General features: G+C 40.3%; 1 protein-coding gene across 1 annotated transcript in view; it reads right to left on the bottom strand.

The window, feature by feature from the left end:
• Positions 1-22,585, bottom strand: part of HPSE2 (heparanase 2 (inactive)) — a 700,195-nt gene that overhangs the window by 21,888 nt on the left and 655,722 nt on the right. Inside the window, exons 10-11 of the mRNA XM_044240286.1 lie at positions 10,048-10,193; positions 2,639-2,785 (exon numbers count right to left, since the gene is read on the bottom strand). Of these exons, the coding sequence (XP_044096221.1) occupies positions 2,639-2,785; positions 10,048-10,193 (293 nt within the window). The remainder of the gene's footprint in view (positions 1-2,638; positions 2,786-10,047; positions 10,194-22,585) is intronic.

Consider the following 22,585-nt stretch of genomic DNA (forward strand, 5'->3'; position numbering starts at 1 on the left):
GAGGTGTCAAATTAGCAGTAGTTTATAGGAGAGAAATAGGCTTAGAGAATTAAGTTAAGGGCTCAAAGCTCCACAGTGAAGTGTTGGCAGGATTAGGGCTGGAATCCAGTTCTCCTGACTTCCAATCCAAAACTCTCTTTAAAAGGATATATGTAAAATCATATGTGCCTGACTGTATTTCTATACTTCTATACATATGTGTATGCATGGGTGTGCGAAATTTTCATTTGTAAAAAGCTCACATGCTCTAGCTTCCCCACATGCTCTAACCTGATTCTCACAATCACCCCATCTGACAGGTATGGGAGCCGAGGTTTGCCCACACGAGTAAATGGTAGCAACTGGATTCATAGCCAGGCCTTCTGATTCTAGCTCCCTCCTCTTCTGACTGCGTAACATTGTTAATTTGATCTCAGTGTCCATTACCGAATCCCTCTTCAGGACCCCCATGGAAAGAAATTCTCTTTTACCCTGTCCCCCTCTAACATTCTCAACAAAACCCCCAACACAAATTGTCACTGAGATGGTGACAAGGTGAGGTACAAGAAAGCATAACAGGAGCACAGAGCACATCAGTAGCAAATGGGAGTCACCTCAGTCATTCTGCAGGACAGGTATCGGCAGGAGGGTCCGAGGTGTGGCCAGGTTCAAGCATCGGGAATAATCCCGGAGTAAACAGGGTTGGAGGCCCATATCCTTGGTTGGTGGGGGAAACGAACTCATAAAATGATGCTATGCTCTGACTACATTTCCTCTTGTTCCATGGTTTTGCATTTATACCGTCTTTATTATAATCTTAACAAGCCATCTTAGCAACACATTATCTTAAAAATCCGAGAAGACTCTGCTTTGGAAGAACATTTTAGAGATGTTAGAAAGAGAGCAATTGTTTCCTTCGTCCCAGCCAGCTAGAGTCCCAAGTTGAGGAAAAAGAAGGCAATGGGTATTTACCACACACCTCCTATGTGGCAGGAACTTTACACAGACTCCTGTGTTTACTCCTCTCCCCATGAGATGAAGAAACCGAGACCATATTATAGAAATTACATAACTTGCTTAAGGACACAGTCAGCAAATGGCCTGTTAGACGTAGGCATTTGGCTAGTTCCTTCCACGCAGTACACATGGTTTTCCCAGTTTTGGGCAGGCTCAGCTCCTAATCTCTGGCTCCAGAGGACCAGGAACGATCACAATCACAATCACTGCTTGAGGTGTCAGCCCTTCTGCAAGAAGCGACTTTGCAGGTCACTAGTGAATGGCAGTGGAAACTTGAACACACTCATGATCGTCAGAAAATCAGCCCCAGGATGAGAACTTTAGAGCTGGAAGAGACCTTACCAAACATACAGCAACTCTTGAATTTTGCAGATGAGAACACTGAGGCCAAAGAACTAGGATTAATGGATCGGCCAAGGTCAAACGATTTAGTGACTCTGGGACAAAAACTCATTTTCCTGCCTAGGATAAAGACCAGGAATTCAGCATACTAGTCATGAATGACTGGGAAATAGAAAGAGAAGGGATAAAATACTTGAGAGTCTCCTAATACAGGTAGGATTGCGAGGAAAGAAAAGTAGAAGCAATGTACATGTAGCCGGAGAAAAGAGCCCGTATATGAACCAAAATTGAAAATACAGATCTAGGGTGGGCTAAAGAGACTCAGTAAGTGACTTCCCAGATTGTGTTTTGTTCCCATTGCACATACAGTTGGAAGCCAAATGCAAGCCACCAAGGTTGCAGTGAAACAGCGAACAATTATAGCGCAAATAGTTGTGGGCAGCTGTGGGAGTGCAAGCCACCTGCTCCAAGTTTACAGCTTTGTTAAACTTGGTAAACATTAAAAATGTAATAGGAATGCTCCCAGTCTGTACAGCATCCCATACTCTTCCTGGGAGGCCTTACTCAGGGAGCTGAGGTGGCCTTGTCTTTGACCAGGCTCTTCTCCCTGTGGCCTAGAGCTGCTTTCTTTTGGTGGAGGTCAAGGTTGGCAACAGTCTCTGGTAGAGTCGAAGGGAGGTAGGGTGTATCACAGAATCATATATTTTTAGAGTTTGAGGGAATCACAGAGCCCCAGAATATAATGTCTCTCCTAACATTCTGATAAGGAAACTTGAGATCCAAGAGGTGATGGGTCCAAAGTTATAAATTTAGGGGCAGAACAAACTCTTGATCTCTAAACTTTTGACCCTTTGTCCCCATGAAGTTCATTGAAGACGACAACAAGGGAGTTCTAGCATTACCTATTTATTACAGCTGAAAGGGGCATGGCTCTCAAGCCCCAGGGTTTTCACTTGTCACATGACTAGGGGGTGCTATTGGCATTTAGTAGGCAGGGGCCCAGGATGTGAATAAGTAACTTGAAATGAGATCATCCTTCATAACGAATTGTCTTGCCCAGGTAACAAAAAATGCCCTTGTTGAGAAATATTTTGTCTTTACATTTGACTTTACAGTTGAGGAATCTAAGCCTAGAGACAGGGACAGACTTGACAAGGGTCCCAGAGGGAGTCAGCAGTCCCCTGACTCCATCCCACTGAGACCCTGAGTGAAATAGCAGCAGGAAAATGACAGTGCTAGATCCTTCCCTTTCCAATTCCTGCTGCACTTGCTCTTAAGCTATTTCTAGGTCTGCACTTACTTGGACTTGAGCCCCTCCTGTCCATAGGGCTGCAGCAGATACTGGTGCACGAGCTTGTCCCTGAGAGTCCCAGCCAGTTTGATTTTCTTTCTTGATCGGTGCAGGTTGATGATAAAAAGTGTAATAGACCCTCGAACATAGTTGTGGCTGAGATGGAGGAGGAGAAGGGTAAGATGGAAATAAGGTGGTCAGTCAGATGCTGCTAAATAATTTATAGACTGCACCAAACAGGACTGCCCCAGGAAAGGACACTTATTTTATGATTCTTGACCACCCATGACCTTCAAAGATAGAAGGCCTTGTTATTGTTTGTGGTTTCTTGCAGAGAAGATACCCGGTTCCCACCACACTCCTTTTGTTTTTGTTTAAATATATTACAATGACTTTAGAAAACAAAATATCTTTTTCTGAGAATGAAAATAAAACATGCTGACTGCATGGGGAAAAAGGGAAAAATACAGAGAAATACAAAGAAAAAGAATTCTCCTATAATCCAAGTATCTTGAGATATGATAAAATTTTGGTAAACATCCTTCCAGTATTTTTTGTTTATTAATTCAACATTAATTCACGTATTTACTGAGTACTTTGACATATATATATATATTTCTCAGTTTTCATCTAATTGAGACCACATTGTTTTTTCAGTTCATGAACATCTTAAACATATTCCCATCTTATTATGTTAGTGTATTTTCTTCTACTTACAGAGGAATGCTAAATTCTTCACTTATATAAATGTACCATAATTTATTTAGTTAACCCCCTACCTTTGGGGACTTACATTTTTTCAAAATTTGCCATAACAAAATTACATATGCTAGTATATAAATTTTTTGCATGTCACCATTATTTCAAATAAAGTCCTGGAAGCTGGACACATTAGGACTAGGGGAAGGCACATGGCATGATTCCTAACCAAATCTTCTGGTTCATTCCCAGTGAAGCCTCTCCTTGTGGGAAGATTTTCTGTCCCTACTGTGTTGAACCCTAGGGTTCACACGATTGGTTTTGGCCAATGAAATGTGGGTAGATGTGTTCAAATTTCTGTGCAGAAGTTTTATAAGGCAGCCTGTGTTTTGCCATGTCTCTTTTCCCTGTGCCAGAAGACCAATGATGTTCTCAAGAGAGGCTACTCTATTGACCTGCAACCCAGAATGAAGACGATGTAGAGCAGAGCCACAGTTGAGCCATGACAGACAGGTAGTATGCATGAGAAATACACTTTTTTATCGAAAGCCATGGAGATTTGTTGGTCCTCCATTATCATGGCATAACCTCACCTATCCTGACTGATACACACATTTTGCTAACACTGATGTTAACTGCCTAGAAAGCTTGTACCAATTTGCTCTGTTCAACTACCTACAAGAGCACCCATTTCCTCAAACCCTTAAGAATAATGGATATTTCCTTTGCCTTTGGGGACATGTCTTGAAAGAAGTGACTTCCTGGATAGGATAGGATGGATAGGACTGGAAGAGATTATGCTGAGTGAAATAGTCAAGCAGAGAGAGTCAATTATCATATGGTTACACTTACTTGTGGAGCATAAGGAATAACACAGAGGACATTGGGAGATGGAGAGGAGGAGTGAGTTTGGGGAAACTGGAGGGGGAGACAAACCATGAGAGACTGTGGATTCTGAGAAACAAACTGAGGGTTTTGGAGGGGAGGCAAGTGGGGGGATTGCGTAAGCCCGGTGGTGGGTATTAAGTAGGGCACGTATTGCATGGAGCACTGGGTGTGGTACATAAACAGTGAATTTTGGAACACTGAGAAAAAGATAAATTAAATTTTAAAAAAGAGTAAAGGATATTAACCTTTTAAAATACTCTTATCAATCTAAGAGGTGATAGTGGGATTTTGTGTTGTATTAATTTGCATTTTTAAAAAAATTCACGCTGGGGGCAGCATTTTCATTTGCCTGTTTGCCATTTTATCTCTTCTTTTGTGAACTGGCTATTCATGTCCTTTGCCCATTTTCTTATTGATTTATAAAAACTATTTATTAAAGATAGTGATCGTTTGTCTGCATGTATGTTGCAAAATTTCCCCCAGGTTTCTTTGATCACTTCAGTTTGTTGACATTGTATTCTGATGTATGAAACTTTAAAACTCTTAGATAGCCAAATTTATTGATCTTTTTGGTTTCAGCTTTTGCTGTTTTACCTACACCAAAATTATAAAACTATTCAAATTTTGGAATCCTTTTAAACCAGCACAGGATGTTCAGAAGCCTGGAAGAACTATATGCCTACATGCAAGAGCCTTTCAGCATGTATCAACAAAACTATAATGATTTCCTTCTTTCTTGTAGGAAAAAAGACTTTGTTTCTAAGGGGTCCCCTAGGGCCCCATCTGGATGGGTTAATGAGAGGAAACAGAAGAAATGACCCAGTCCTGCCTTCAAAGGAGGAGTTTAGAGAAACTCTAAGTCAACTTTGCCCAGAGGAAAATATCATTCCTTGCAGAAACAGCATCCCTTAGCCTCTGGGTCACTCACCTCTGCTTCTAAAGATGCTAATTAAGAGTAGAGTGACTAAGGACAGGTCAACATGATAACTTGGGTTGTTTCTGTTTTTTAATAAAACAGTTGCTAGGGCTCATCCTGAAGACTTTGATTCCATTTGTTTGTGATGGAAGCTAAGAATGTGTGTGTGTTGTGTGTGTGTGTATAAGTCTTTCTAGGAGATTTGGCAGATAAGTTGAGTTTGGGAACCATTTGCCTAGAACAATCCATTAAGGTTAGAAGAAGAATTCCCAAAGTATATTCCATTGACTTTGTGTCAGATAATTTTCCTTACATCTGTAGGAGGGCACATTACTGTGTTCGAAGCCTTTCTGTACACCTGCACTGATACTCTGATAAATTATTATATGACTTTTCTCCCTGGTTCCTTCTCTGGTGCTTCTTAATCTTCTGAAGCATGTGAAGTAGTTTTTGGAGCCAGCTGAGTTAGGTCAGAAAAGAATGCCCATTTACTGAGCAGACTTATGTCACCGGAGCTCAGAAGATGCTGCTAGCCGGGGTCCTGCATTTGCTGTCATTAAAAGAACACCAACTATATTCCATTGGTGGGCTTTAAGCTTAGCTTTGCTGAGGCAATTGAGCGAAACACCATTAACTACAGGTACTCTGGGCCTCAGTGTGAGCAAAAGTAGGCATGCCTGGGCACCATTTTTGCCAGACTGCGGTAAACTCTTTTGCTAACTACCATCAGATAACCTCAAAGGCCATCAGTGGAGGAGGGAGAGCCTCATGCTTGCATTTACGAGTTTTTCCTCTGCAGAGCTGGGGCAGGATGAGCCCTCAGAGACTGAAGAGGAGAAGGGTGGGATGCTGGGAAGTGGTGGGTGGGAGGGAGACCTGAAATCACAGCATTGCTGCAGGGAAAGCTGTCTTTTCAAGCTGCTTGGCAATGGTCTGATTTCCATTTACATAGTTCCCCTGGGGGAGACAAAGCAGTACCGAAAGCCAGCTCAGAGACCCCTGAGCAGAGGCTTTCACAGAATCCATGGAATGTCCTCAGGTAGGAACTAGCATTGAAGACTGCCTCAGCCATTCTGCTTGGCTGAGGGGCAAGGATTTAAGCAGAGGTCATTTGGCTGTGAAAATACATTCTTGGCTGGGGAGTGTAGCACCAACCTGAAAGTACTGTGTCGAGAATCCAGAGTCCTAAAGAATATATATTCTCTGCCCACAGAAAAATAATCTGGAGGAGTATCTCTTGTCCATGAAGATAGGGTCTGACTGGTGGCTTTTGGTTCTCTTAGTGAATGTCCTTTTCTGCTTGATAGAACATCTACTTTACCCCATGTCTCACTCATGGTTAGACTTCTTCCTCAGCAGGGAATCCATGTATCTGGAGTTCATCTTTCTAGCTGTTCTTTTGCTGCTTGACATCTTCTCTGTGATGCCATGGGGGTAAGAGGAAGTGAATCAGGGAAGGGAGGCTCAAAGTGGGGTATCCTCAATGTAAGAGGTGGGGGACATCATAGGGAGAGGTGCATTTTGACTTCCAGATAAAAAATAGTCACTGTTCTAGAAATGTCTCCAGTGAAGCTGGGAGGCAAGAAAAGGAAAGAGAAGATGGTGCTTTGGAATCCATGGTCATTTCCAGTGAAAGTCCATGTGTTTGAGAACCGGGTTGGTCCATTGACTCCAAATCTAACTCAAAGTTTTTGGGTTCGGTAAAAGTCAGGCCATGTTTTGCCAAACATTTTTTTCCCCTAATTTCAAAGCCCCTGTGTATTTTAAGGGAAATTTAATCCACATGTTTCTGATTCATTTACACTTAACTCATCAAAATATTGTTTTGTAAGAGTCATTTGATGTCCAAGAAGCCTCAGGAACCTTTTTTATGAGCCTTTAAAAAAGTTTCTTCTAAAAAACAGGAAGTCATGTTTTGCCAATAATAAACAAACTTGAACCCCAAAAGGCTCAATTTTGCTTCAATATCCACCAGGTTCCAATTGGTTCTGAACTTGGCTTAAGACCTCAGCTCCTCCCCAGAAACATACATTGTTTCAGCCGAATGGTTTATAAAAAAAACAACGTTTCCCAGTCAAAACGTATTTGTTCTCTGAACAAGAAGATCTAAGGTGAGAACTGCCATACTGCCGGGCTCCTGACCTATTGACTCTAGAACAGAAGGTAGCAGAGCACCTGCTGGTATTGGTGCGCATATGGAACTTCTGGTTTTCAACTGATCATAAAACACACCACTCTCCTAGGTCAGAAACAAACCACAATGTAAGAGAGTGCCATGAAAGGCAGTGAGGTATTCAAATAGAGGTTGCAGAACTGCCAAGGAGGTTGCAAAAGGAAATTCTGTTGTACAGGACATTGGGCCCAAAGATCTCTGAGGGTTCTTCCCAAGTGTAAAATTCTTTGCATTACTAATGGTATTATTATTTGCATAGAGGGGTGATACCATAAGACTTCTGGAATTCAGTCTGATAATATAAGTGCAGATATCTGGCAAGATGCTTGGCACACAGCAAGTGCCCAGTCTACACTGGAGTGCAGGAGTTGTTTCAATGTCTCTCTGGATTGTTCTACTGCTAAGTTTATACTTTCTCACCCAATCCCTGTTTTGACCAAGGATATATATTTTCAGAGTATTGGTCAGGAGTGACTAGTGTGAACATGCCACTCGGGGACATTTCTGTGACCTTGAGTTGTTGACCATGTGAATCAGTAGTGCTTCCTCATGACTGTCGTGGAATATGAGGGGCGCAGGCACGGTACATGGCTTCCCAGGGAGAAGGAGCAGACACACTTGTCCTACCTTTGTGCTTACCTATCTGGGGCACCTGACACCCACAGACATGGAGGATATCTACAAACCCAGTCATCTCGTGCATCCATCGTGGGCTTACTTTCTAATGGGAACAAAAAGACCTTCCACTCTGTTACTCTCATTGCAGCCATATGTGCAAGAGATCACTCAAGACTCATCTTCCTTTTTTAATGGGGAAGAGGGGCGGTACTGACAGAAGCACAGTGGCACTGTTTCCCCAGAGAGGTTCTGAAGTGGATTCCCACAGAAAGCAGAGGAGAGCTGGTGATTAGAGAGAATATTAAATCCAGATGATTTTAGTGACTGGTTTGAGGTCTGCTAGTGAATGGTAGAATTCTTAGCCATTCTAGCACACCACCGCCTTCTGGATGATATGCTGATATCAAAGGGGAAGATGTAAATCATCTATGATGTCTTGATGCCCTGATTCTGCATGCATGCATTCATTCATTCATCAAACATTTCCTGAGGTCTTCATGCCAGTTTACCATATTAGACACCAAGAATACAAAAATGAAGGAGACACTGGCCCTGAGTTCATGGGATATTCAGAATATTAGTGACAACTCCCTACAAGCATGTTAAAGAATGTGAGGATGAGCACTGGGATGCGACTATGTGAGGAGCCCTCTGTGAGGACATGGAAATCCTGCTAAGCCCACGACCACTGACATTTCCCCCCTGGTTCCTCAGACCAATAGTATAAAGGGCACAACTGATGTGTTTCCCAAAGGAGACAAAAGGTGCCAAGGGTAATATTTCTCTCTTGAAGCTGGGGGTCCTCCTTTTGAGTGGTTACCTCAGGGCCAGGGTGGAGACAAGGAGTACAATGTATCCTTGTGTGGTGATCAGATAACTCCAGCCAGAGCCATAAAGCAGTCACTCTCTGTCAGGTATTGGATTGAGCTTCCTGTTGAGCAAAAGGCATGTTGAAAGCCTCTGGCCTCCGCCCAAACCAGCCTCCTCTCATCCACAATAGGCATTTGTATCTACAGACAAGACAACTGGCCCCTGGCCCCACTATGTTCAGAGTGATTCTTTGAAAAATCTTATCATGATAAATTAATTGACTTGGCTCCTCTCTCATCAAGGAAGGAGAAGGAACGTCTATTGTAACCTGACCACTGGAGCTCTTTGTGCTATCCACTGCCCATGATCAGCCCCTGTTAGGCCCACCGGAATAAAGTTCTGGCTGGAGGCACTGGCTTCCTCCTCCCATCCTCCACTGGCATTAAGAGAAAGAGTTCTTTTTCAGAGTTGCCTACTCTGCTCCTTAAACAGGAAGTGATGTAGAAGAGCCAAATATGGTCAGATGGGTTTGGCTTTAGGATCTGTTTTCAGTTTTTACATTCCGATCCTCATGTTTTAAAATTTTATCTGCCTTACTTTATTTATTTACTGATAATTATTTTTCCTGTTTATTTACAGACAATTTCAATGACAACCAGTGCTTCCAATCAAAAAGAGAAGGATAGACACACTGTACCACACTGATTGTTCTAAGTCCAGCCCAGTAAAAAAAAAGGAAGCCTAGTTTTTATTTAACCTTCTAAGATTTAAAATAGTTGGAAAGATTTCTGAAATTCTGAAAATGGTTCTAAAGCTGGCATAACTTCCTTTGGGCTTTCCAGCTTGGGACACACAGGTCTAGGGCTAGGTTTCTAATGGGAGAGCTTTCCAGTGTGCACCTTAGAAATGTAGACTTATTTCCTCAAGCTCTGCTGCTGGATCATAGGAACACATTTTGTGTCTCTAGCTTTGGTTCAGGTGTAGGTACACACAAAAAGCCTCATGGGCCTTACCAGCTGGAAGAGAGAAAATGTTCAATAAAAATTTGTTGGATGAAAAAGTAAATGAACAAATGGCATGTGTTTTTATGAACTTTTTGTGTATCAGTCCTTTGAGAGTGAGAAAATGGTTTTACCTGGGGAAAAAGCTATTTTTCAGAGGTCCTTTGAAACCTGCAAAGAGCAGGTATAATGACTCCAGAAGCAGTTTACAGTTAGTCTTTTAGGGGTCCCAAATGGTATGGAATTCTAAGAGGGTCCTGAAGCCTGAAGCCCCTCGGGAGTGGCTTTCTGTGACGTGTCTCTGAAGACTTACTTGTGATGGTTTGTGCAGTGAGCATAAATCCTTAGTTTGTCCCGGATCACTCGGCCTGGCCGTGGCTTCCGTTGGAGCCCAGCCACATGCACAGCCAAGACTTTGGGGCCGATCAGGCGCTTGTAAAGGAGAGAGAGCCAGTAGTCCTGAGGAGAATAGAGAGGTGGAGGGTTAGAGAAAGAAGAACGTTGACTGTCATGAGTAAACATATCAATACATAGGCCAGAAACCACTTCTTACCAGGGGTACAGTGAATCATGACTAAAGAGACCATAATCCTGGAAGCATGTCAACTCAATTAAGTGCTCACCTTGGGTTGATCATGAAATGGGCACTGTCTAAAGTGACCTTTTCAACTGACTAAATGAATTTGGGGAAATTTAAGTTGGGTGGACCCAGACAGGCATGCAAAACAAATGAATCAAAGTTTTTCACATACGAAATAATAACCTTTTGGGGCCTTACATTTTCAACTTTCTTTTCCTATGACTGGACTTTTGCACTGGTTTATGGCTTATGATTAACTGTAGAGTAGAAGATTTCCAATCTTTAGGATTGTCATCAGTATAAGAATCCAAATGTCATCCTCCCAATATTGTCACTAAACACTATTAGTGTGGTGGGAGGGAGATGAAAGTCCTCCACGCAGGAGACCAGGGTCCTGGATTCCAGAGTCAGAAATGCAAACAGAAGAATGTTTACAAACCATGGTGCTACTTCTTGGTCATCCTCAATAATTCTGAAATAAAAAGAATAATTCTAAACTAAAAGAATGTGATGTTTTTGACCATTCTGACATCCATTTGTAACTGATTAATAAATATTCAATCTGTGATCCACACATGTATTTGAACTTACAAAGCCTCTTCACTGCCACCTTAATTTGCTATTATCATATTTTGTTTTTATACTTGATACAAGATATATTTTGTATTTGTTTTGTGTTTACTCTTATATCCGATTATGGGGTAAAGACTTCAGGTTTATAACTCCCCATGTAAAAAAGGGCTCCCTAATTTGTTTGGGGGCTTCCTCCCTCCCCATAATTCTGGAATTCCAGAACCATGCCATTCAGTGTGGACATGCTACTCAAGGTCTTAAAGACATCATGCATGTTTTCTCAGTCTTCATCTTTCCAGGCAGAAATCTTTTAATGATCTTCTTCTTCTTCTTCTTCTTTTTTTTCCCCCCCTTGTGTGGTATTCTATAATATCAGCTGCTTAAAAATGTCTGTTGAGGGGCGCCTGGGTGGCTCAGTGGGTTGGGCCGCTGCCTTCGGCTCAGGTCATGGTCTCAGGGTCCTGGGATCGAGTCCCGCATCGGGCTCTCTGCTCGGCGGGGAGTCTGCTTTCCTCTCTCTCTCTCTGCCTGCCTCTCCATCTACTTGTGATTTCTCTCTGTCAAATAAATAAACAAAATCTTTAAAAAAAAAAAAAAATGTCTGTTGAGGGCGCCTGGGTGGCTCAGTGGGTTAAGCCGCTGCCTTCGGCTCAGGTCATGATCTCAGGGTCCTGGGATCGAGTCCCGCATTGGGCTCTCTGCTCATCAGGGAGCCTGCTTCCTCCTCTCTCTCTCTGCCTGCCTTTCTGCCTACTTGTGATCTCTCTGTGTCAAATAAATAAATAATTTAAAAAATCTAAAAAAAAAAATGTCTGTTGAATTGCATAAATCAGAACAAAGTCTCAAAGTCAGAAGAATAGCTCTATGTCTGCTCTGGCAGAATAGCTCTATGTCTACTCTGAATAGTGAGCTATAAGACTTGCTTAACCACTCACCTTAGTTAACTCTAAGTGTCCTCAGAATGGCTGCTAAATATGGTCTCCTAATAGTTAAAATGCCAAATATTTTATCACCATCAATCATATAAATGAAAAAAACTCATTGGTTTTATTTGCTCTTAGTTGATGACAATTTCTGTATTTTTAATTTGCAGTAAACTTTGTGAAGTGATTATCACAATCATCCCTGTAATAGGATATCCACCTTTTTCTAATTGATTTGTAATACATCTTTTAATATTATTGGTAAGAGCCTTTAGAATGAGAAAAAAAAGAGTCTTTAGAATGTATATTGAACAAATATATTCCATCCAAGTTTGTAGCTTACTTTTTATCAGTGTTTATGATTTTTTTTTTAAGATTTTATTCATTTATTTGACAGACAGAGATCACAAGCAGGCAGAGAGGCAGGCAGAGAGAGAGAGTGAGGAGGAAGCAGGCTCCCCGCCAAGCAGGGAGCCCGATGCGGGACTCGATCCCAGGACCCCGAGATCATGACCCGAGCTGAAGGCAGCGGCTCAACCCACTGAGCCACCCAGGGAAAATTTTTCAAGGGGCGCCTGGGTGGCTCAGTGGGTTAAGCCACTGCCTTCGGCTCAGGTCATGATCTCAGGGTCCTGGGATCGAGGCCCGCATCAGGCTCTCTGCTCAGCAGGGAGCCTGCTTCCTCCTCTCTCTCTGCCTGCCTCTCTGCCTGCTTGCGATCTCTCTCTGTCAAATAAATAAATAAAATTAAAAAAAAAAGAAAAATTTTCAAGAAAATTTTAGATAAATATATCCATTTATTTCTTTTGATTTCTTTCACTTCTTTTATTCTTACAAAGTCCTTTCTCACACAAAGATCAGATCAATCTTCACTGATATTTCTTCTAGTTCTTTTTATATAATCTCTTAGAAGTGTAACCTCTTGGGGGGTGGGAAGTTGGGCCAGCCTGGTAGTGGGTATTGTGGAGGGCATGTATTGCATGGAGCACTGGGTGTGGTGCATAAATAAGGAATTCTAGTACACTGAAAAGCAATTTAAAAAATTAAAAAATGTATATAAAAAGTGTAGCCTCTTAATTCATTGAAAACTATTAGCTGTATGGTACTAATTATTTTCTAAACTATTTACAACAACTAGCTGTAGAATCATACAGTTGATAACCTATTCTTGAACACATCTTGATCACGTACCAAGTTTTATATATATGTAAAAACATAAATATATCTATAATATATATTATAACATTATAATATGCAATATAACATCAGTTTTATATCATTTTCATTATTACAATTAACATCTTAATATCTAGAGGTTCAAGTTCATTTCATTTATAATTTTTCTTTGTTCAAACTTTCTTTAATTAGTCATATCCATTTATTTTTCCAAATGAACTTTGAAATCTTTTTGTCTTGTTTGTTGCACAGAAATTTGAGGCTAGTGTGAATTTTATTTTGTTTGGTTAGCTCATTTATTTTCTATCTTTTGTGTTCTGCCAGAATGCTTATAGAAGTCATGTTTTATCCTTGTTGTTTGAAATGTGTCAGTGTGGTTTTCTGCATTAATTTGCTGATATTTGGAGAGTACTTTTGATCAGAAAGACTAAGGTCTGGGGTGCCTGGGTGGCTCAGTGGGTTAAAGCCTCTGCCTTCAGCTCAGGTCATGATCCCAGGGTCCTGGGATCGAGCCCCACGTCAGGCTCTCTGCTCCGCGGGGAGCATGCTTCCTCCTCTCTGCCTACTTGTGATTTCTCTCTGTCAAATAAATAAATAAAATCTTTAAAATAAAATAAAAGAGACAAAAACATCAAATTTCAAAAAAAAAAAAAAAAGAAAGACTAAGGCTTTTTTTTTTTTTTTTTTAACCTATGAGGATTTTCTTTAAATATAGCTTTGACTTTTTTTCTCTCTGTTTGCTCCACTCATGGTTTTAGGAAAACTCCTAAAACCATTGTTGTGAGCCCTCCATCCTGGGCCTGCACATCTATCATCACCTTTCTCATCACTTTTTAATCTTTTTGTTTTCTCTCTGCAACAGGCCATCTCAAGTTTGTACTCTACATTTCCTCCAGGATCATTTCTGTCATTTACCAAGTCTAATGAGTATTTTAATTGTTATGACAATTTTCCTTTCCTTGTAATCTTGTCTCATTTAGCTTACCTGATTGTCTGGCACTGATTTAAAAATTGTTTTCCATTTTATGTGTACTGTGTATATGTTTTCCATAATATATGAAAAATATTTATAAAAAATTTTTCATGTACATATAACTTACATGAGAGTTCTGAAGCATATGAGAACCTGCCACCCACCCGAAAAGCTACCTTAACACCCAGGCAGTGGCATCTTCTTAGGTGATTCTTCCCTTTCCCCATTTTTGTGTTTTCTATTCACATTTTAGTTCATATTTTAGTTTTATCCATACATTTGCTCTTAAGAAATATGTTATTAAATATGTTAGCTTTATAAAAGTGGTATCATGATGGATGTCATTTTCTGTGAGTTACTTTTTTCACTTAACATTGTGCTTCTAAGATTCATCCAGGTTGTTATCTGTATTTATTGTTCGTTCATTTTCAATACTGTATGATACTTTATTGTGTGAACATGCTACAATTTGTTTATCCATTCTTCTGCTGATAGATATTTGGGTTGTGTCCACATCTTTGCTGTTATGAACAATATGACTTTGAATATTCTTATTCCTATTTCCCTAGACACAAGTGAAGAAATCTGGAGAAGCATTGCTCCAACTGTGATTGGAAACCAGCTGCAGCCTCAGCAGCAGGGTGTTTCTCAGAAATCCACATTCATAGACTTTATCCCAGACCTACTGAATCAGAATCTCCAAGGGGTGGGGACCCCAAATTGTGAGGCTTTTTAGGTAATTCTGATGCTCATGAAAGTTAAAGAAGCACTGTTCTACCAGAGTACATACCTAAGGGTGGAATTGCTGTGTCATACCCAAGTAGACAAAGACTCAACTTCAGGGTAAGGCCAAACTCTTTTCCAAAGTGATTTCAATCATTCCATTTTACAGTTCCTCCAGCAGCATCTGCATGAGTTCCCTCTCCTAACCAACACCTGTTATTTTCTGACTGAATTTTTGCCAAGCCAGTGGGCATAAAATGTCTAGCTCTTTTTGTGTATTGTTTAAGAAGTCCTTCCTCAGGTCCAATTCATAGATATTTTATATTCTTTAATAATTTTGATGGTTTTATCCCCCTCTAATCATTAAATCTTTAATCAATCTGGAATTGATCTGCTGGTGTGGTGTGTGAGGTAGGTAGGTATCTAACTTCCTATTTTTCCATGTGCATAGTCAGTTATACCAGCATCATTTACTAACTAGTTTCTTCTTTCTGTAGCGGTGTGCAGTGTCCTCTGTGTCATCTGTCAAACTTACATATGTTCATGGGTTTGTTTCAGGGCTCTCTATTCTGTCCCACGGTGCTGTCCTGTATCACTGCTGCACTGTTTTAATTACCATTGTTTTACAAATGTCTTGAAATCTGGTAGAGCAACATCTCCTATCTTATTCTTCAGGAATGGTTTTGCTTATCTTGGGCCTTTACTCAGGCACAGACATTTAAGAATCAGATTCTTAAATATCTAAACAAAATCTGCTGGGACTTGGGAATTTCAATGAATTTACAGCTCAAATGAGAAGAGTTTACATTTTTATAATATTGAGTCTTCTCTCATAAATACAGAAGGCAGTGAAAAGTAAACTTCTTCCAGTCAGGGAATCTTTTCTCTTTCTTTGTTTCTTGTTTATTTGTTTGTTTCTTTCAAAGTTCACAATCTAATTTTTTTCTATTAAGAAAGTATCCTAGATCTTTCACAATGAAAACAAATCTTGAAAGGAAGAGAAAACATGGAAATGTTTTCTGTTCAGAGACTGAAATCAGGAAGTATTTTATTTTTAGGAGATTTAGTTAACCATTTAGTAGTAAGCATAAGCAATAAGGAGAATCTAGTGTTAAGCCCCAAACTTGCTCTGTTGGCACATTCACTGATTTTTCCATTTCTAGAGGAAGCACTTTCAAAGTGCTTCTATACTTCTTCTCTCCCTTTTTTTCTCTGCTTTTCCTTTTGGTATTCTGTGCAAACTATTTGTGATGATCTCTTTAATTCTAGTTCCAAAAGTGTCCATGGATCTACAAAAGCCTTCATTTTCTCACCTCCCACCCCACCACATCCCACCCCACCTCCTTGAATTCACGGATAGAGTGCTCAGGTAAAGCATGTGATCTAGGCAATAGTTGTGTGTTTCTCAGATGCTGTAGGCAAATGTTTGCTTTTTTTTTTTTTTTCCCAATTTATTTATTTTCAGAAAAACAGTATTCATTATTTTTTCACCACACCCAGTGCTCCATGCAAGCTGTGCCCTCTATAATACCCACCACCTGGTACCCCAACCTCCCACCCCCCGCCACTTCATACCCCTCAGACTGTTTTTCAGAGTCCATAGTCTCTCATGGTTCACCTCCCCTTCCAATTTACCCAAATTCCCTACTCCTCTCTAACGCCCCTTGTCCTCCATGCTATTGGTTATGCTCCACAAATGAGTGAAACCATATGATAATTGACTCTCTCTGCTTGACTGATTTCACTCAGCATAATCTCTTCCAGTCCCGTCCATGTTGCTACAAAAGTTTGCTTTTTAAAAAAAATGTTGACAGCTCATAGACATATTGTTTAAGTGCACATACATTCGTGATAACATTGTGTATATATGCAATTGTATACGCAATAGGTTGATAAACATGAAACTTAGGATAATGGTCACCTTGAGTGGGGCAGGAGGAATCAGGGGAATGGCATAATAGGAGAATGTAGAGGTTGATGGTACTATCTTAGATTTGGGGTTGTGTGGTAGAGGACTCACAGGTGCTGACTGTTACTATTTTGCTTTCAAAGTAACATGTAGGCCTTGATAATTTTTTGAACATGTCAAATAAAATATTAAGAAGATAATAAAGGAAAATTATGTATGCATTTGTTTACCAGAGTTTCCCTTCTGAAGATGACATTGTCAATCCACACATAGGCTGGCATTTCTTTGAAATGTTTTGCCCAAAGAGAGATGGGTTTACAGTGATAAGCTGTTAGTTCATCATCTCTTCCCTCAGGGGAATGGAGGATTTGAGTTGGCGTCAGTTGATGGTAGGTTAAAAGTCAAGGTGAATGCGAAAATTTCACCTTTACTTAGTTCCATGTAATGTTTTCAGACTCCTCTCTTACCCTTGTTCTTCTCAGTTCCCTTATTTACCTTACCTCTTTTTAAAAATTCCACCGTCCCTGCCTCTCTGTCCTTATCTCTCCTTCATTTACACCAGCTCTCAGCAGAATCAAATTATATTCCCCACCTGCCTCCCCCTGATCATTTCTCCCTCCCTTTCTCCTCTTTCTTTTATTTTCCTATGAATATGTTCCATTTGTGTAATCATAAATAAAATTAAGCAAATGAAATGATCCCTTAATTAGCTCTTAAGGAAATGACATGAAAATGTAGAAAAAATGACCTCTATGCATAGAATAGATAGGAAAAAATAAAGAATGCTCATACATACCTAAAAACAGGACATTATATGAAAGAAGGATGGAATATAAATAGATGTTTTCAGACAGTAAGGGTCAACAAGAAGGAAGGCTAATATAATGGCTTTTTATGTCAATAATAAAAAAAATATCTAAAGCAAGGAATACATTGCAATTTTTAAGGGACAAAGGGAGACACAAACAGAAATTTTTTAAGTGTATCAGACATAAGAGGAGGTGGAAGAAAAATAGTGTCCATTTATTAGCTGAAGAGGGAAAACTAATAACAGATGACACTAAAAAGACAGAGGTTTTAAATCTTTTTTTTCTCCTTACTATTTATCAAAAAGTCAATTGTTGTCTGAAAGCTAGACAATGCAGTATATGGAGTAAGTTGAACCAAAATAAATGGGAAAAGAGAAAGAAAATGACACAATTTTGCAAAATTTACTGGGTTAATCACAGAACTGTGTGCTCCTCGAGGTCAAAGACAACTTACACATTGCTATAGTCCATGCCTAGTAGAGCGCCTGGCTTTCTGGTGTGGTTAGAATTAAATTATGGAATGTGTGCTATGTTTAAGGTTTCATGCTAGGCATTAGGGATAGAGTGGTGAATAAGACACACACAGTTATTGCTATTTTGAGGCTTATATTTATCAAGAAGAACAGTCCTTAAGCCAAGGAGTTAAGCAATTAATTAATTTCAATCATGTCATGGTAATGGAGAAATCTATGAGACTGTAATCTAATAGAACTTATGACCCCATCTAGGTAGGGGCAGAGGGATGGTAGGTGAGGAAAGAAGTCTTTCATGCAGTGAGAGACTTCATTTAAGATGTGAGGAAGAGGGGAGGGGATAGAAAGTGTTTTGATCAAGAGACTTATGCAAAGTCTCTGAGATGAGGAGGAGTCTGGAATGCTTGAGAGTCTGAAAGCAGACCAGCTCAGCGCAAAGACAAGATGAGGATGGCAGGGCCAGTTCTTGTAGACCGCAGGATTCTAGAATTTGTCTTAAAATAAATGGGAAGCCACTGTAGAATTTTAACAGAAAAACTGACATTATTCAATTTACATTTAGCAAGTTGACTTTCACAGCTGTGCAGAAAATGGATTGGAGAAAACCATTTAGGAAGTTAGTTTAGAAGAAAAATGATGGTCATTTGATTAAGGTGAGGAAGTTAAATTAGAGAGAAGAAGAGGGATTTGAGAAATATTTAGGAGATAAAATTGATTGGACATGGTGATTGATTGGATACAGAGAATGAGCATGAAACCCGGATTTGGAGCTTTTTCAATGCTCAAATCCTTAATTCCAGAGGATGGGATGGCTATGGCAAGACAAGAGCAGTGTATCCCTTAAATTCTCAACCACACTTCCTCCTACCCAACCCCAGCCTGCAAAAACTTACTAAGATAAGTTCTTCCAGGAACAAGCACAGAACATACCTGAGAGAAAACAATCACAGAACGATAGTGATACCTAACAAGTGTACACTGCATAGATATTTCCTAATGTGTCCCTGAAATTTAGTTCTGAAGTTTCTTTTTATTTTTGGTACATACAAATCCAATGCATAGTTTTGAAATGTTTGTCTTTATTCACTTACTTCACTCACTACTTCTCACATTTATTATTTCCATTACTCTAGAGCTGGGCAAGGGGACCCTTGTGTTAGAAAGCTAAGCTCTGGTTTTCCTTCAGCAGCACCCCTCTCCATGGGGTAAGAAGTCCACAGAGCCAAAGGCCCATCCTTTTTTCTAGACCATGTTCTGAGTCTCCATGGCCCCAGAATTCCCTAGCTTATTGTCGGGACTTCGGGACTTCATAACATAGACCTCAACCTGGAATCCAGTTTCCTAAGAGTGGACAGTAGTTCAGAGGTGTGCACTACTAGGCTGAAATGGCATCAGGGGGCAGCTGATTATGGAGGTATGAATAGGGCTTATAGACTGGGTTACCTACACTGTATGGCCATGACACTCTTGATTATATACTCAGGGTAGGAGGGGTGAGTATGACCTATGGTCTTAGGTGCTTATCAAAAGGTGAGGGAGCTATGAATACATTCTTTCCTTCTATAAGCATTTCCTGAGCACATATCAGTGGCCTGCAAAGTATCCTGTTGAGTCTGGGTGATACAAAGATGAACAAGACATCTTCCCATCCTCTAGGAACTTAGTGGTCAAGATACATGTAAACAATTCTCTGTAAAACAAGGCTGACTAAAGTAAACTCCACATGAACAGAAACCACTTGTAGTACTTCGGGAATTCAGAAGAGGAAATGATTATTTATGACGAGGAGATTCAGGGAAAGCTTCACAGAGAAACGAAAGTGGAGAAATAATTTGCTTAGAGTTGAAAGATACACATTCAAATGCTGGACAGTGATTTATTCTCTCTAAACTTCAGTCTCCTTTTCGGGGTTTAATGAGATAATATATCTGAAAACATCTGTCATGATGCCTGGTTAATAAAATATTTAATACATGTTGTTTATTCTTCTCTTTATTCCTTGAAATACTTTTTTAGCCTCCTGAAAATAGTTACATTCCAGTATGTACATAGCTCTGTTGCAAGTTTCCCTGAAAACATAAACATAAGTGGTATGTGTGTGTGTGTGTGTGGGGGTGTGCATGTGTGTGTGTGTGTGGGGGGGTGTGCATGTGTGTGTGTGTGTGTGTGTGTGTGTGTGTGTGTATGTATACATGTGTGCCTGTGTTGGGAGATTAAGGATGGTTGGAAGGAACCTCCTTGAGATCAAGGCTTACTTTTGCAGCCCCAGTGCCTGTGAACATAGATATTGGCACTCAATAAATGTTTGATTGAATGAATGATCAAATGAAGATTCCCCTCCTGAAGATGATGGGAGGGCATCTAGGGCTGAATGGAAGTGAAATGACAACTTTGCAAGATTCAAAGGTTATAGTTTTCCTAAGGACTGACAGGCCTTGTTGCAGCTGCCTAATCTTGTCTAATCTCAATGTTTCCCTCTTGTGAGATGTATAAATGCATTGGAATGGACAACAAAATGACAAATATTTTTCCTTCACAGAGCTTCTTGTCTGGCTTCCAAAGTCACAAAAACTTAGTTACATTCTATGGTCACAAATGCTACACCAACAGCCACCTTCATCTAGATATCTGACCTCAGAGAGCCAAGAAGAAATGAAGTGGAATATCGCCATGGAGTTTTGCACTAGACGTGGCGGTATGCCAGAACTCACATGTGAGGACAAGAACCCCGCAGCTCCAACTTCCTCCACAGAAAGGGAGCTGCAGGGAAGATCCACACAATTTCCATGTGACTAAAGTATCTTTGGAAATACTAAAATCTACAATTTTCCCTGCTGCCCTCCCTAGAGGGGATGAAATCCCCGCCTATCAATTTTTTTTACCGCCTTACTCACAACTATCAAATGGTTTCCTGTTGCTTGTAGGCTAGAGACCAGGGGCTAAAACTAGTGGTTTTTAACATGAATTGGCCCCTTACCACCATGCCTTTCCAACCTGGCCTTTTATGCTCAAGGACATTGATTTTTTTTTTTTTTCTCTCTCTCTCTCAACCTCAGTTAGGGCCTTCCAGTTTCTCTAATTACCCCCCAATCCCATCCTACACACCCCTCCCCCAGTATGTAGGATCACTAGGGCACACACATATGCTTTGTTAACTCTTAGCCCAGATGTTAGCTTTAGGGTAATTTTCCCAAGGAAGCCTTCCTGGACCACCCCCATTCCCTGCCTAGGCTAAGTCACTTTTCTATGTTACATGTTCTCATAGAACAGCAGAAATAGTTTCTCGTAGGAAGCCTGATTTGGTTTGTATTTACACATTTATGGGTAGGATTTCTGGTTCACAGTTCTCTTCTACGCTATGACTTCCATCATGGTGGGACTGTTTACTCAGAGCTGTGTGCCTGAGTCTGACACAGCACCTAGAACATAAAGGTGCTTGATAAAGAGGCAGTACTAGCAAGGGCCTAAAGGTACTCATTTTCCCCTTAATCTGGCCTCCTGCCCTTGCTCCTCTTACTCAGTCTTATCAACAACTGGATTTTGGGCAATCTACTTTGAAACAAATTACAAAGTTTTTCTGTACTCAGCTCCATCAATCCCAGCCCTAAGTAAGGGTGGGAGGAAGCATTGGCTCAGCTGGGGCTCTGTGATGCAGTCAGAGGGAACAGCGAGGAACTTCTAGCTCAGGACAATGGGGATGATGCCCAAACCAGAGAACTGAGTGGAATTAAGACCCAGGAAAACTTGCAACCTGGAAATGCAGCCCAGACGGTGATTGCTCAAGGGGCACCAGAAGTACTGTGGTATGACTCAGAATTCCAGGAATACTGTAAGTGAAAGCAATCACAAGCTTGCACAAAGAATTACAAAGACCTGCCTTAAAACTGTTCACTGAGACAAGGTAGGTGATGTTGTCTGGCTCCAAAATGCTGGGGGCAGAACTGAGAAGTTTGCTGTAAAATGAAGCCAAGTTATATGCTTTCAGTGAGAGTTATTTTTGGCAAATATGCATTATCTGTTCTTATTTCAACAACTTTGATATTCAGATCATGAAGATCTAGCGTGTCATTGAAACATTTCCTAGTGCTGAATATTAAGAATGAATTGCCAAATGATATAGCCACTGTGGAAAACAGTTTGGCAGTTCCTCAAAAAAGTTAAACATAGAATTACCCCCAACACAGCAATTTCACTCCTAGGAATATACCCCAAAGAACTGAAATCAGGGACTCAAACAGACACTTGTACGTGAATGTTCATTATAGCATTGTTCAAAATAGCCAAAAGGTGAAAACAGCCCAAGCGTCCATCACCAGATGAATTAAATGTGGTCTATCCATACAGTGGAATCTTACTCAGTCAACAAAGGAACGAAGTTCTGACATATGCTACAATATGGATGAACTCTGAAAACACTATATAAGTGAAAGAAGCCAGACACAAAGGACAAATATTGTATGATTTCACTTACATGAAACATGTAGAGTAAGTAAATTCAGGTACAGAAAGTGGAATAGAGGTTATGAGAGGGTGGGGGAGGAGAGAATAGAGAATTACTGTTTAATGGGTACAGGTTTCTATTCCGAGCAATGAAAAATTTGGGAACTAGCAGAGATGGTTGCACAATATTGTGAATGTCCTTAATGTCACTGAATTGTATACTTAAAAAGAGTTAAATTAGCAAGTTTTATGTTCTATGTATTTTACCTGAA

This window comes from Neovison vison, chromosome 2 (genome assembly GCF_020171115.1).
Source record: "Neovison vison isolate M4711 chromosome 2, ASM_NN_V1, whole genome shotgun sequence".
Classification (NCBI taxonomy): domain Eukaryota; kingdom Metazoa; phylum Chordata; class Mammalia; order Carnivora; family Mustelidae; genus Neogale; species Neogale vison.